The sequence below is a fragment of the Corvus moneduloides genome, chromosome 20 (assembly GCF_009650955.1).
Source record: "Corvus moneduloides isolate bCorMon1 chromosome 20, bCorMon1.pri, whole genome shotgun sequence".
Taxonomy (NCBI): Eukaryota; Metazoa; Chordata; class Aves; order Passeriformes; family Corvidae; genus Corvus; species Corvus moneduloides.
The window spans coordinates 7,052,252-7,068,003 of NC_045495.1; the positions used below are offsets into that span (position 1 = coordinate 7,052,252).

Here is a 15,752-nt window from a genome sequence, read left to right on the forward strand (position 1 = left end):
AGCTTAAATAAACTTAAACCTTAAATAAACTAACTAAATAAGCTTAAATAAACTTAAATAAAGCCTTCAGGCAACAATTGGAGGCACCAGTTTAAGTAGAAGTGCTTCTGCCATCAGCAACCATCACTACCCCAAGGACTCTCTGAGCAGCTCTGGCACAGACAAACACTGCCATCACTTTCATGGCAGCTCTGGTACAGCAGGAAGAAGAGAAAACACCCTTTTCAGTGATATGTTGAACAGTTTTTATTCTCCACATTCATTCTTAATTGTACAAAACCTCCCATGCAGGGCAAGGCAATTCTGGCTCGTAGCGTCAGAGAACGTGATTGGGGCTGCGCCATCACTACACATCCCAAATCCAAGTGAGAATCCTCATTCTCCCATTCTCCACCTTGCAAGTTACTTATTCCCTGTATCCACTGTGAAGATATATTTGGGTATTGCTGGATGAAGCAGCACTGTGGAATACCCACACTTGAAGCTAAGTTTCCTAGCCTGACCTACTGACATTTGACAAAGCTTTTAAGGTCTTCAAGGAATTTAATGTACTCCTGGTGCTCCAGGGCAGTGCTGAGCTCTATTAACTCATCAGCAAAGGTGTTGTCCACTCCTCGGTCAGCCAGGAAATCCATCAAGTGATCGTAGAGAGCCTGGAGCAAGGAACAGAAAACTTTCTTAGTAGAACACACCTGGATAGGGGGTGCATTAAAATGGCCCCTGGCAACTGGCACTTCCTCACAGGAAAATCAGGCCCAGCTCCCACAGGCGGGCAGGCCTGACCTTGGGTGAAACATTGGAATGGAAAGGACCATGGAACAGGTCATAAAAACCCAAACCCAACACTACAAACGAGCTGCACCCTGGAGATGATCCCCAGACTGTGGGAGTCCCCAGGGGAAGTCTGTCAAGGATGACACAGGCCAAGCTCTGCCCATCCCCTCTACCCAGGGGTGAACTGTTAAACACTTTGGAAAGGTATCTGATGTACAGGTTTGTTTGAAAGGCTTAAATCTGTTACAGTCACAAACTTCGCTTTTTCCTTTTCATACACATTTTTAATTAATTTCCTGTCTTAGGACAGAGAGAGGAAAAAAAGAATAATCAGTGTAGCATGTTCTACAGCACACTGAGCAATTTTAACATGAATGCTTCTCAAGGGGATACACTCTAGGACTTACTCCTACATTCAGTTTTAAACATATGACAGCCTCAAACTAAAAACTGAAGCTTCTGAAAGCCTGGCATTGAAAATATAAGAGAAGAACACGGATCCTTGTGCCTATTTTTAGTGTTACAACTGTAACAGACCTGGAAAACCAGGACACAATGTATTTTATCAGCTACCACACTCAGATGCCTTTATCTACACATGGTATCTGATAAGCTACATTGTTAAACACACAGATCAAAAGATGGTTAACAAGTGTCAAAGCATCTCCAGAGTGCGATTCCCCGCTGGGAAATCAGCCTGCAAAACCTGGAAAGGAAGAAGTTCCACCTGTCTGTCCTGATTCCTGGTGATGCCACCAACACTGCACGACCCTGGGACCAGGAAACAGCCTCGGTCTGCAGCAGAACCACCAGCTCAGAGGCAGAACAGGGGCAATTGCTGTCTCAGACATCCAGACAGGTCTAATTCCCAAGCCAGGAGCAGAGGGACAGCCAGGTGAGGTGAGCTGTGCTGTCTGTGGCTTTTAGCAGCACCTACCCAGTCAAGGGAATCCGTGTTGAGGGTGTAGTTGGTGTCCTTCCAGTCAGCTTCTCCCGTGGGCTGGAAGCTGACCTCCCGAATTGTGAAAATATCACTTTCTTCCTCTCCTTCATGTCCAATCTGAGACAGGAAAACAGATGCAAGACATGCAGTTAGCTCCAATTAGTGGGCAGACTCAGCCAGCTCATCCCCAGGCTGGGAATACCTCAGGAAAAGCCCCGAGGCCAGACAAGCTGTGCCTCTCCCCTCTCAACACGTGCCTGTGAGGACAAGCATGGACATGCACAGAACACAGGAAATCCTCCAGGGTTGTGCTGCCAGAAGGCACCTGATGTAAATCAGCAGCCTGAATTTTACAAATATATAAAAAACCTCTTCTCTGTGTTTCTAAATATGTCTTCCCATGTCTGCCTCACTGTTGTCAGCCAGGAGTGGCTGTTAAACATCTCTTAACATTTACAGAATAAACCACAAATACTCAGTGTGAGCAAAAGCTCTCAATTTTATTTTCTCCCCTCCTTTTTTTAATCCCTACTTCTCTACTGTAATTCTATAAACAGCCCAATAAGCAGCTGATCAGAAATTCCAGGGCAGGATGTGAGGAATGCCATGGAACATTTCCTCCCCACTGTTCTTGCAAACATAAAGCCTTTTTTTTGTGATTAAGAAAAAGAAGGAAATAAGAGAAGACTGGATATTGTGCAGATTCAGAAAAGCAAGAGATTACAAAGAGCAGTTAAATCCAACAGGGGCACAGTGATACTCACCTCATCTTCAGGGTAATGGCAGTCAAGCACAAGGGTCTGTTTTGTATCATCTTTTATTACTTCCACAACAAAGTTTGGAGTTGATGTAAGTTCAGGCTAAATAAGAGAACAGTTGCATCAGCACTGGAATCTGAACAGCAGCCAAAGCAATCACAGCACAGCCCAGCACCACAGCCCATCCAGCACTGGGTATTCCCTGACACCTTCCTCTATCCCAGATTGCTCCAAGCCCCGTCCAACCTGGTCTTGGACACTTCCAGAGATGGGGCAGCCACAGCTGCTCCGGGTACCCTGTGCCAGGGACTCCCCACCCTCACAGGGAACAATCTCTCCCAGTATCCAATCCAGCCCCACTCCCTGTCAGTTAAAAGCCATCCCCGCTTAACCTGTCACTCCATTCCCTTGTCCAAAGTTTCCCTCTCCCAGTCTCCTGTAGCCCCTTTTGGTACTAGAAAGTGCTAGAAAGTCTCAGAATTCCTCTAATTTCTCCTCATAGACCCCTCCCACCCTGCTCTGCCTTTCTGCAGCAGAGAGGAAGGTCACACCCAGGGGACAGGCAGCCCTGGAAAAACTGCATTTTGTGACTTAATGCTCCCAAATATCAAGTAAAGGTGAGAAAAAGCCCCAACACTTGAGAGCAAGGCTCCAGCTTCCCTAAGGCAAGATTCCAACTTCCCTCTGTGTCACCAACATTAACGCACATCAAGGCTAAGTTACCTCCTGCTCATCAGGCTTCTGCTGTTCCTGCGTGTCTTCTTCAGCCGAGGGTGGAATGCTGTTATTGATGTTGAATGTTACCGTTATCCTGCAGAAGAAACAGAAACAATTCGTTTGAACACAGCCAAAAAATGCCCATCAAAATGCGTCTTTTAAGCCCTCATTCAGAATTCACAGTGTGAACAAAACCAGGTGCTGCAGTTAAAGACACACCTGAGAGAAGCTGCTCCCTCCAAGTTCTCTCACTTCAATTTTTACTGAACTGTTATTTTTAAAGCAGGAAGACCATGTGAAACTTTGTAACACAACACACAGTAACAAACTGCAGTGAAAAAAGTGCCTTTGGCCCAAAGTGGTAAAATAAAGAGCCTCTGCCCCGTGTAGTTTGGGACATGAGCACATGGAGAAGCCTGGTCACTGAGAGCCACCCACCCTCGGGTGCTGGGGACCCTTCCCAGACCCCACTTACTTCTCCCCCGCGATCTTCCGCACCAGCTTGGCCTCCGTGCCATGGACCTCCAGCTCCCACCCCCCGGACACCTTGGGCAGGGACTTGTGCTTCTGGATCTTCTTCTCCTCCTTGATCTCATCTGTCAAGAACTGCGCAAAGGCTTTGTCTCCTGGCAAGGAAAGAAAACAGGGTTAGGGAAGGGGAGGGTGAGGGAGAGGGGAGGAATCAAGGAAAGGGGGAGGTAAGGAAAGGGGGGTAAGTTCAGGGAAAGGGGTGGGGGGAGGGAAAGGGGTGTTGGTGAAAGGAGGGTTGGAAAACAACAAAAGGATAGTTAGGGAAAGGGGGGTAAGAAAAGAGGAGAGTAAGAAAAGGTGAGGTAAGAAAACGGAGGGTTAAGGAAAGGGGGGGTGGGGTTAAAGGAAGGAGGGGTAGGAAAAGGTGGTTCGGGAAAACGGTGGTTTGAAAAAAAGGGGGTTAGGGAAAGGGGGTTTGGGGAAAAGGGAGTTGTGAAAAAGGGGGTAGAGAAGGGAGTGTAGAGGAAAAGGGGCTTAGGGGATGACGGAATTTAGGGAAATAGGTGGTTTAGGGAAAACGGGGATTAGGGAAAGGTGGAGTTGTCTTAGGGAAAGAGAGGGTTAGGGAAAGAGAGGGGAGTAGGGAAAGCCCCCCGCCCCACGTGCTTCCCAGGGCGGAGGGGGGTGCAGCGCCCGTGCCCGCCCCGCGCCCTCCCAAGGGCGGCCCCGCTCCGTCCCCTCTCCCCGCTCCTTCCCCGCAGGTCCCCGCTCACCCTCGGTGTGCAGACCGCCGCACCCGCAGGACACGCGGCCGGCCGAGCCCCGCCGCGGCCGCAGCAGCGCCGTCCGCCCCGCGCCGCCGCCCAGCTGCCACAGCGAGCGCGCCAGGGCCGGCGCGGCGGCGGGGGCCGGCAGGAGGGCGCGGGGGGACGCGGAGCTGAGCGGGCGGCGCGGAGGGCGCAGCGCGGCGGCGGCGGCGGAGCGCAGGGAGCGGGCGAGCAGCATCGTGCGGGACGCGGCGGCGGGCGAGCACTGCCCGCCCCGGAACCGCGCTCCGCTTCCGGCCCCGGCGGGCCCCGCGCGGGCCCCGCGGCCGCGGGTTCGAGTCCCGGCCCCGGCAGGACGGAGAGTGCCAACGGGGTGCCTGGTTCCTCGGATTCCTGACTCTGGAATGGGCAGGGATGGCATGGACAGAGCACCAGTACCGGCCCCTTCGCGGGTGAAGGCAGAAAGGGAGCTTTAGTAATGTGGGAGAGAGGCACAGGTTTTATCCCAGACATCATCCCACTCCTAATTATGAATCGGGGGGATGAGGAAGCAGAGATTAAATGATTTACTAAGAATCGGTTTGTTAGGAGCAATGCATACCGCTTGCCCAACACTTACTGTGCCTACCAAAGCAGGATGAGAAGATACGAGACTATTGATAAAGGGAAGGAATCTTGACCAAAGATCCTGTTTTTAACCTAAAGCTAACTCAAACCAGTCTTGGAAGTTTGGACTTGGGCCAGGGACATAAAGAGCATGCACAGGGAAGAAAGGTGAAAAGGAAGACCCTTTACTTCATCTGAGGAAGACTCTTATTTCATCTCGGAGACCCCTGCCCACGACCACCAGACGACACTGCACAAGCTAACGTGGATGTAAATGACTTTTGGGCTCATTGTAATACGAGGCGAGGCTAGGGCGGCTAGGTAATGAATATGTATAGATGTATTGAGAAACTCAATGAATATGGAACTTGTAACCCGATAAATACCAGGCTGAATGCAGCTATCGGCACGCATGACTTTGGAGGAATTATCTCCCATGCATCTCAGCGCTGGAATAAACATACTATTTCACCGGAATAAGTAGTAGTGGAGTCTTTCCCGCTCATCAATTAGGACTGCCAGTGTTCAGGCCAGAGCGTGGCGGTCTCAGAAAAAGAAAAAATGAATGTTTGGGGTTTTTTTTTTGCTCCTTGAGCACTGGGTATTTTAGAGAAAAGACTGACTAAGGCAATGTTTCCTGGCAGCAACCCTTCCCTTTGCCCAAAAGCTGGCACTAGTGCCCAGTATTGAGAAGCACAGAAGGCCCATTTGCTGCTCACTGCCAGGCTGGACAAGGAGAGCATCCACAGCACCCCATTAGATGGATACCACCCCATCAAAGGACCGGAATTCTAACTCCCAACTCCACGCAGGTGTCTGAGCACTGCACATGTAAATGGCAGAGTCCACTCTGCACAAGAAGCACAGATTCACCGTGCCACCTACACAAATCTTTAAACCCAGACTCCTGACAACAAACACACTTCCATGAGAACTGAAAACACCAGTCCCATGATTATTTGTTCTGTACCTCACAAAACAACACGCAAAATTTGGATTTTCACCATCACTTCTTTATTCTGGAAGAAAACATACAAATCCAATCTCAATAAATACCCATCCCCTTCCTTAAGCACACGTAAATTACCCTGCCTATATAAAATGTGGTTATACATACATTCATTATAAAAACCTTTAAAAAATAAGTCTTTTAAGGTGAAGCTGAACCCCCTGAGCCAGCTGGTCCAACATCCACGGGTCAGCTCTTGGCCGTCCGGAGCTTCCTGCGGAAGTAGTCGGGCGCGGCCTCGTGCAGCCACTCTGCGTCCACCACGCACAGGTCGCGCATGTAGCACTTGTTGGTGCGCAGCAGCCCGTTGTACACCACGCAGGCCGGCTTGCACTGGAACAGCACCGAGGACGGGTGGATGGCCACCACCTGGTGCGAGTCCACGGTGCCGTAGGAGCCGTCGGGCCGCAGCTCGGCCGCGTTCATGAACAGGCTGTGAGCCAGGCAGCGCCGGACGCTCGCGGTGTCCCCGCGCGAGGACTCGAGCGGCATCGACAGCTGGGAGACACGGGAGTGAGCAAGCACAACCTGCACCCTCGGGGGGGGACAGCCCTGTTTCAGTGGGCTCTCTTCAGGAATCCTGGGGGATTTTCCTGTGTCAGAATGCCTGGGGCCCACTGGGAATTCAGCTCGAGTGGATGCTAGGCTGACCCAGACTAAGAGCCAATAAAAGGGATGGTCACTCTCCTTCTGGAAATGAGTTTTAGGCCAACCAGCATTCACAAATGATACCCCAGACTACCAGGGGTTCAGCAGCAGCTCCTAAGCTGTGCCCAGCAGGAACAGCGCTGAGGGGAAGCTGCTGCCACACTGAATGCCTGACTCCATGAAGAAGCCAGCCAGCACAGGTTGCCGAGGCTGACAGCACTCTGTGGCACACACAGCACAGTCCCACCTGCACTAGAGCAGGAGAAACCCTTGGCAAAACCTGTCCCCTCCCTGAGAAGCCTTCTCAGAGGTTCCCATTTCTCCTTAACCCACTAAGCCCTGCAGCTTTCAGATTTTGGGATGTAACTGCACAGTCAGGAATTTTACCCAGCTATTTATAGGAAACTGAAAACAACCCCACATTTTCTCACTCCCAAGACTTGGTGCGCAGTAACATCAGTTTGGGGGACAAATAGGAAAATACCAACAGGTGAAACAGAGAAATAGAATATGGCAGCAAGTTACCTTTACACAAATGTCCCTGAGCTGAGCTCTGACTTCTGCCATCAGCTTCATGTTCCTGCCGTTGATGAAGTTCTCTCTGCACCATCCCTGCAGCAGAGACACCAGTAGTTGGAAGGGGATATTTCTTCACCCCAGGAGCATGACAGCCTTTGGATACCATGAAAAGCAGAATCCCCCTTACTACCTGCCTCAGAGAAAAGGTGCTGACCCCTTTCCTGGTCATATTTCTATCCCTCTTTACTCATAACTTATGACTAGCTTCCCCCCCCCAGTGCTAAGAAACAACATGTGGTGGTTCTTTTCCCCCCTCAGAGTTATTCTCCAAGGCCACCATGTGCTGCAGAACAGCATTTGCTATCCCACAGGTGGTGAAAGCAAATCAGGTAAGAATGACAGGTGCTGCAAGGAATGGGGTGCATGACTCCACAGATCCACAAATCTATCTGAGGGGTTCACAGGGTAGGATAAATCCAAATCTGCTTTTACATATGTTCAGTGTTTTTCCAATGAATCCTGTCACAGAGCATGTCCAGGTATTTACCATCAAGTCTCAACACTCTCCCACTCCCCTCCTGTTTCCAGCTGGAACCAGGGAAGGAAGAGACCTGGCTGTGACTACAGAACTGGCCCCACAGAGTTTTGATGACCAGCTTTGCTAGAGCTTTCTGTAGGAACCTTTGTTACCTGAACTTCCTTCCATTCCCCAGTTGCAGAGGATGAGCCCTCCTTTCTCCCTGTGCTGGAGGACGCCTGTGGCACCAGCCACGGAAGATGCAGGTGTCACTCTGCTCTCTGCTAAAAAACTCCTCACCCCATGAGCTCAGACAGCCGTGGCACCCTCAGATCATCCCACCTTGTGCCCGTTGACGTTCTTGTAGGCTCTGTACACGTTGAGCAAGGTCAGATGATCCCCCTCACTGGAGATGAATTTCTTCCTGACAGCCTGCACCTCATCCCGCTGGGCAGGGGGGTTGTGCAGGACACTGTCCACTGATAACAGGGACACGATGGTCAGGATCTCCTCTGCACAGTGGAACCTGGGGGACACGAGGATAGCCTGCACAGACACAACAAAACTCATCTTTGGTCCACCAAATCCACTTCATCTTTCTGCTCCCTGGCAGCCCAGGAACTTGACCAAACATTGCTTAGGACAATCTCACAAACATCTGGGCCTAGGAACAGCTGTGAATCCTCCACTGGGCTCACCAAGCACCTTTAACAGCAGCTGCCAGGCTCCTTCCTGGGACTGACCAGTGCATAACCAGTACAAACACCGTGACTGACACCAACTACAGCAACAAAGACATCATGGACCTGCTAAACCATCCTGAACATTGCAAGGAAATTTGCCTTGTTCACCTTCAGAGGTGCCAGAGGAAATAAACTGTCTTTTAAAAAACTTTCCTGAATTAAACAACAAATGACAAGCAATCCAGCACAAGGGCAGTAAATTATGTACATTAATGTACAGCAAATATACCAGTACAGCTGCAAACACCCCAAATTTCACACCTTGTTTAAGGAGTTTCAAAGAGAAACACCAATGCTACAGAGGTGAGTACATGAGATTAAAAAAAGTTAAATTTTCTGCAGTTTTTACCTTGGAGAACTTTGGATCCAGTGGAAAGGCTGCCATTTTCTTTCCCAGGGGGGTCAGGACAAGCTGACCTTCCTTTTGTGTCACAGCTCCCAGCAGGTCCAGCTGGTCAATTGCTGCTTGAATAGCATCTGCCAAAACAAGGACATTGGGCTGTGAGGCCTTCTGCCTCTCACTGAGGGATGTGAAGGATCAGCTGGTTCCATCACTGCCTCCCTCCCCTGGCCAGAGGGACAAACACTTTCCATTTAGAGAAATCAGGGTCCCAAAATGTGGTTTATCCTCCTCTATCCAGGAGAACAAGCACCTTTCCCAATTTATTCCAGCTTCCCTTGGCAATCAGGGCACACCTTCATGTGCTTTATGACTCAAGACTGCTCGCAGCTCTTTTTCCCCAAGGCTGCCTTTGTAGCCACTTACCAGGAGATGGTTTGGACATGAAGTCAAAGGTGAGCACGTTGGGAATTTTCAGGGCCAGGAGCTGAAGCACCACACTGGCCAGGTTACACCTGTGTAGGCAGAAAAAACAACTGACCTAGCTCTCTTCTTCTATTTTATTCTCTTTTTCATAGAAGCTGAGATAGAGACTCAGAGCTGTGCTGCAGCTTGACAGAGACTGGCCTGATGCTGCTGGTGAAGCCTTACTTAAACCAGGAAGAGGCAAGTCCAAGATTTGGAGGACAGTCAGGAGAACTATTGCCTTATGTGCTTAGAGACTCAGTGCCCAACTGTCCACCCTGAGCAAAGGTTTCCCAGTTTTTCTGTTTAGTCCCCGCACTTCCATTTTTCTTAAGTCACCCCGTCAGCCCCTAGATCCAGTTCTGCTGCTCAGTTCTTCCCACAGCTCCAGCTGTACAAGGGGTGTGGCAAGGAGTGTGAAGCTTCTGTCCTCACCTCTGTATCTCAGGTGTTGTCATTTCATCGAATTTCTCGAAGTCCTCCTCGGTGTAGAGCCGGTAGCAGATCCCGCTCTCCTGTCTCCCTGCTCTCCCTGTGCGCTGCCAAGCCTGGGCCTTGGACACCTGCTGCACTGCCAGCACTTCCAGGCCAGTGTCTGGGCATGGAAAAGCATCACCTCAGTCAGTGCCTGTGTCAGGCACAGCGTTGGAAAACACGGAGCATTAACAGTAAGAATTCCCAGGGTTTGCCATTCAAATACGGCTCAGAGCTCACTTGGTTCAGCACCCTGAAGCACAGCGAACTATCCATGCTGTGCCCATGAAGAGAAGATTCACATTGGACAGATTTTTACCCCCTCATGGCTGATACTCAAAAAAACCCATAAAAGCACCACCAAACCCCACACCCAAAACCTGGGACATTAATTTAAACAGCACAGAGGGTGTCTGAAATCCTCATTCACTGGGGCTTATGGCCTCCAGTAACTTTTACAAACCCAACCCAATCTTGGCCCTGTTCCTCCTCAGAATTCCTCACCAGGGCTGTACTTCTTGGCTTTGACCATGCCTGTGTCCACAACAAATTTTATCCCCGCAATGGTGATGGAGGTTTCTGCGATGTTGGTGGAGAGGATCACTTTGCGACAGCCCTGGGAGGAAGGACAAATCAAACCCAGGCCAAGGTTGCCCCAGAGCAGCTGCAACACAGAAATTCTGCTGCTTTTGGCCAGAGTGGGCCAAGCCCTGCCCCACATCGTGAGCACACACTGTGCTTCCTATGCCAGCTCTCAGAAACTAAGGTAATCTCCAGTTCCTAATCAGCTTCTAAAACGTGCCTGCAGTTGCAACAAAATACACCACCAGACCAGCTGTTCTCAAAATATCTTTCAACAATTTTGGTTTCATTTCTGGCACAACATTTGAGTTCTTATTTATCTGCTGAGTAGGTACGAAAGAGCCTGAGGCAGCATAAATTCTTTTTCTTATGACCATGACAAACATTCCCAGGGTTTCAACTTTCTTAGTATTTCCTCCATTAGCTGCTGTAGCTTTTTTGTGACATGGACAAAAAATTCCTATGAAATGGGGGAAATTTCAATTCCTGTGCCCTTTTCACTCCCTCTAATCCTTCCTTCTTTTTATGATCCCACGTGACTTACTGCATACATCTGTTAAAACCATCACAGTTGCACTGTCTTATATCACACTGGAACCACTCAGCCTAAAGCCAATGGAGACTATTGCTGACTATCAGTACAGGCTGCTTTAGCCCCCTAAATTCCACATTCCAAAGATTCATGGAAGCAAACAAACTGCTCCTGCTCACCCATCCCATCCCCTCACCTCAGGGGTAGGTTTGAAGGCACGGAGCTGTTGGGAGTGGGGCAGAGAAGCATAAAGGGGCAGCACTGTCATCCGTGGGCAGCCCTCAGGCAGATGCTGGGCAACGTCTCGACAGGTTTTGGTCATTGCTTCAATTTCTTCCTGACCAGTCAGGAACACCAGGATGTCCTGGCATGCAGGAGCTTCCTGGAGCCAGAGGAAAAAGCAGGTTAGGAGGGTTTGGATAGGAAAGGAGAACTGAGATGGTAATGAGATGTGGCCCTGGCAGCAAGTCAGTGAAGCAGGCAAAGAAGAAAAGACACACATGTCGTGCAAGGTATGCAACAGCCAGAATTCCGACTGGATTCACCAGAAGCAAACAGTAAATCACATTTTGAGAGATCGAGTGTTAAAAGAATGGAGGAATTGCTGTGTCCTCAAGTAACTGTCCAGGACAGGCAGAGAGAGCCAGCAAGCACCCAGGCACAGAGAACTCAGGTGAGGGGAACATTCAGGTTTTAAGCATGAGTTGACATTACAGAGCTTTGCTTAGCAGCCTCCTTTCAGCTCCAGCCTGAGTACAGGACCCAAATCCCAACAGCAGCAGCAGCTTCAAAGCACTAAATGCAGTTTAATGAAATAAGACAACAATCCTGGTGTTTGGCAGCCAAACATCCAGGCACAAAACACCAATCCCTGGCCCCAGAGGGACACAAGCCTGGCCAGACCCCCATACCTGGTGGATTTGGAAGATGGACACCAGTGCTGCCTGCAGGTAGTCGCTCTGCCGCTCCTTGGTGTAGAAGATCTCAATGGGATGCTGCCGGCCTTCCAGGTAGATGACAGGAGCTCCACTGAAATACTGGGAGAACAGGTCAACATCCATCGTGGCTGACATGATGATCACCTTCAATGGGAGCACAGGATGGGTCAGCACTGCAGCTTCCGTCCAGCTGGACACTGACAAGTCAGGACCAGCCAAAAGTCAGCTTCTGGATCCTGAGAACCATGCTCAGAACAGCTCACAGAGTTTGGGACAGAAGAGAGTGATTTCCCCTCGTTAAAGCCATCAGCTTTTTAATACAAGCAGAAAGTGTTGGTGGTGTGGAATGAGACCATGCAAGGACCCTGCCAGGCCCCTCCAGCAAAGCCAACGTGCTTTCACACAAATTCCTGACATGTCCACCCATTCCATGTGCCCTTCCTGGGAATGAGCATGTCCCACAGCTGTCCCACCAGCCACAGCTCCTGCACCCAGAGTGCTCTCAGCAGCAGTGCCAAAACTTCCCCAGCACTCTGTCTAGTCTAGAGCCCACACCCAAGGGGCTTTTATGGAAAAAAGGTATCAAGGAGGTAACAGATACCTTGTTTGGAGGTGTCGTATCAGGCCCCCACATCACAAGTTGGACAGACACCCTTAACTATTCAGTTTAAAGAGACTTTTTAGGAACAGAAAAATGGTCAAGGCTGAAAATTCCAAACACTTTGGAAGGCCCCAGGAGATGCTCAGAGCACTCAGAGCCCAGCCCCACCCCGCCCTTCGCTGCCATCCCGGATGAACACACTTTCAGTGGCCGCAGGCCTCGTTCCTTTCGCTTCTTTTGGGCAGCTTTGACCACTCCGAAGAGCACATCAGTGTGGATGGTCCTCTCGTGGGCCTCGTCCAGGATGACCACGCTGTACTTGTGCAGCAGAGGGTCCCCGATGGCCTCGCGCAGCAGCATCCCGTCTGTCAGGAACCGGATCCTGGTCTCGGCACACGAACAATCATCGAAGCGCACCGTGTAGCCAACCTGGGGAAAGGATCACACAGGGATTATGGGCCACAAACACTGGCATTCCTCACTGCCATCGTGCCACAAGAAAGAACTACAAAGCCCCTGGTCACTGCATCGGACAGAGCCAAGCAGAAGTGCAGGGAAGCTCTGGAAAGCAGAGCAGTTTATTGCTGTCTGCGAGCAGGTCATCTTCCAAATTTAACCAGCCACCCAGAGGATACTCTCAACATCTCTAGTTGGCTTCTTCCTAACTAGAAGTTCATCACAAATGCCCCCCAAGTTTCCTTTCCTTCCTCCCTCTGCTCGAAATGATTCCAGGCTCCCCAAAGATTTTATGCAGGGGAAGTCTTTCTCTGCTTTTCTCGCACAGACCTGCAGAGATTCAGCACTCTGCTCTCCTTCACAGTGACTTCTGATATAAGGAGCAATGGAAGAGAACACAATATTTTTTAGTTTGATTCATGAATCAGTATTTTTTCTAATGGAAGAACCCAGATAATAATCAAGAAGTACAATACCACAGGGACAGACCATGCCCACCCTGTCACGAGGCAGGTAAAGAGCCATATTTCTCCATTCATTTAATTACAGAATCACAGAATATCCTGAGCTGGAAGGAACCCACAGGGATCATTAAGTCCCAATCCCTGGCCCTGCACAGACACCCCAACAATCCCACCCTGTGCCTGGCAGCGCTGTCCAAATGCTCCTGGAGCTCTGGCAGCCCCGGGCAGTGCCCATTCCCTGGGGAGCCTGGGCAGTGCCCAGCACCCTCTGGGGGAAGAACCTTTCCCTGATATCCAACCTAGACCTCCCCTGACACAGGGGACTCCAGCCATTCCCTCAGGTCCTGTCCCTGGTCACAAGAGAGCAGAAATTGGAACTGCCCCTCAGGAGGAAGCTGCAGACCCTGGTGAGGTTTGACCAAATTCTCCACTTCTCCAGCCATTCCTATTATGTGGTCCCTCCTGACCATCCACCATCTTTGTGTCACTCCTTTGAGCACTCTCTAACAGCTTTACATCCCTGTTATACTGTGGCACCCAAAACTAATTATGAAATTAAAACTATCATCGCTGAGGCTGGTTATTATCCTACCCATTAAAGCCTGATAGGGCCCCATCCCCACTGCAGCACGAAACCAGAATTCATGTGTACATCAACCTACCAGCCTCCCCAGCTCCGTCCTCTTCTCCTCAGCGACTCTGGCAGCCAGGGTGACAGCTGCCACCCTGCGGGGCTGGGTCACAGCGATGACACCAGGGTGGCCAATTCCTGCTTCGTACAGGTACTGAGGGAGCTGAGTGGTCTTCCCCGAGCCCGTTTCTCCTAAGGAACATCAAGGGAATAGGGTTTTTCCCCTCCACCTTTTATAGCATTGACAAACTCGGTTTTTTATGTTAACTTTTAGCCTTATTTCAGGATGGGGATGCTGAAGACAGGGAGAAAAATTCCCACTACAAAGCAGTGGCAGGTCAGAGACAAAACCCAGTGCTCTCCTCTTGCTGCTGGGCCACTCCTCTGCAGAGCTCCCTCTGCCCAGGTGCTCTCCAGCCACACTCTGGTTTAGAAACATATTCCAGCCTCTCTGGAGGTGAAGTGTCTGTGGTGTGGCAGGAGTGAGATACAAAGCATTTTTTAATTTAATTCCAATAAATGCTAAGTCTTTAGACTACCAGGTGGAAAGTTGTATGTCTTCAGCTGCTGGAAGTCTGACAAAAAGGTTATTAGTTTGGACTCACAGAAAGCACAACAAAATCTGTGAAAAACCCTGAAAATGTAACTGAGGAGACTCTTCTGAAGAGAAGAGTTTTGCCATCTGGCTGTGACTAAACTCCAGGCAGATACCGAAAGGAGAGGGAAATAACTTCCGCCCGCTCCATAAAAACGAAGTCCCCAGCCGCCTTAACCAGCCAAAGCACAGAAATCACTACATTCCTGGTTCACCACATTTCAGATTTACACCCGGACCGTTTCTGGGCAGCTTTCCCCAGCCCACGCCGCTCGGTGGGACGCGGCCCGGCGCGGCACTCACCGATGAGGACGGCGCTGTCGAGGCGGCGGAGCCGGGCCAGCAGCGGCCCGCGGGCCCCGGCGATGGGCAGCGAGCGGCGCTGCACGTGTGCGGGCGGCGCGGCGCTCTGGGGCTGCGTGCCGGGGGGCGCCGCCTTGAACCGCTTGGCCGGAGGCCCCTCGCTGTCCTGAGCCATCGCCCGTCGCTGTCCGGTCCCGCGGGGGCTGTCCCGGGGCTCCGTCCGCTCCCGGCCCGGCCCGGCCCGTCGGGGCCGCGCTCCACGGGCTCCCCGGTGCAGTGATGACGGCACTGCGCGCCCGCTGCGCGGAGCATCCTGGGAGTTGTAGTCCCGACCCCAGCGCCATTTCCAGGGCTCCCGGTTCCGGGCACCCCTCGGAAAAATCCCGGACCCCAAACGGCAGCGAAATGCAGCCAAGGAGGGCAGAGAGCCGGCTGCAGGCAGGGCTGGGACATGTTCCCCTTCATGACTTGTCCCAATAACAAGCTACGGAAGGGTTCTCAAACACTGAACTAAAAGAACCCTCAAAAATAAGGTTTTGATCTAATTCCTGCCTCATAACCTATGCTGAAGCAACATTGTCCAAAACGCTTTCATTCTTGCTCTCTAGGAGCACTAAAAGCCTGGTCTAGGAACAATCAAAACCTCTCTCAAAAACAGACCAAAAAACCTGTAAAACCCCCAAAGCTCCCATAAGTTTTTATAACCTTTAACAGATAAAAATCCAGATACAAATTACCTCACACATTTTGTTTATCAGAATCTAACACACTGCTTGTGGACAAAGCATTTCCCCTGATTTCCCCACATATTCCTCTCCTGGACTATAAATTAAAAAAACTAAAACATGTAGCCAGTTTTTAAAAACAAAATCTGAAACGAGATATTCATGTGTCACGGG

General features: G+C 50.6%; 2 protein-coding genes across 2 annotated transcripts; both read right to left on the reverse strand.

Moving 5' to 3' along the window:
• Positions 1-228: 228 nt before the first annotated feature.
• C1QBP (complement C1q binding protein) lies at positions 229-4,668 on the reverse strand. Its single transcript, XM_032129864.1, has 6 exons — positions 4,437-4,668; positions 3,668-3,818; positions 3,199-3,286; positions 2,482-2,577; positions 1,712-1,834; positions 229-653 (listed from the first exon to the last, which is right to left on the reverse strand). The coding sequence occupies exons 1-6, from the start codon at positions 4,666-4,668 to the stop codon at positions 504-506; spliced, it is 840 nt and encodes a 279-aa protein (XP_031985755.1). The 3' UTR covers positions 229-503.
• A 1,359-nt stretch (positions 4,669-6,027) lies between these two features.
• On the reverse strand, positions 6,028-15,744 carry DHX33 (DEAH-box helicase 33). Its single transcript, XM_032129862.1, has 12 exons — positions 14,854-15,744; positions 13,987-14,147; positions 12,606-12,833; positions 11,777-11,947; positions 11,062-11,247; positions 10,256-10,367; positions 9,713-9,872; positions 9,239-9,327; positions 8,822-8,949; positions 8,072-8,275; positions 7,219-7,305; positions 6,028-6,543 (listed from the first exon to the last, which is right to left on the reverse strand). The coding sequence occupies exons 1-12, from the start codon at positions 15,026-15,028 to the stop codon at positions 6,235-6,237; spliced, it is 2,010 nt and encodes a 669-aa protein (XP_031985753.1). The 5' UTR covers positions 15,029-15,744; the 3' UTR covers positions 6,028-6,234.
• Positions 15,745-15,752: the final 8 nt, after the last annotated feature.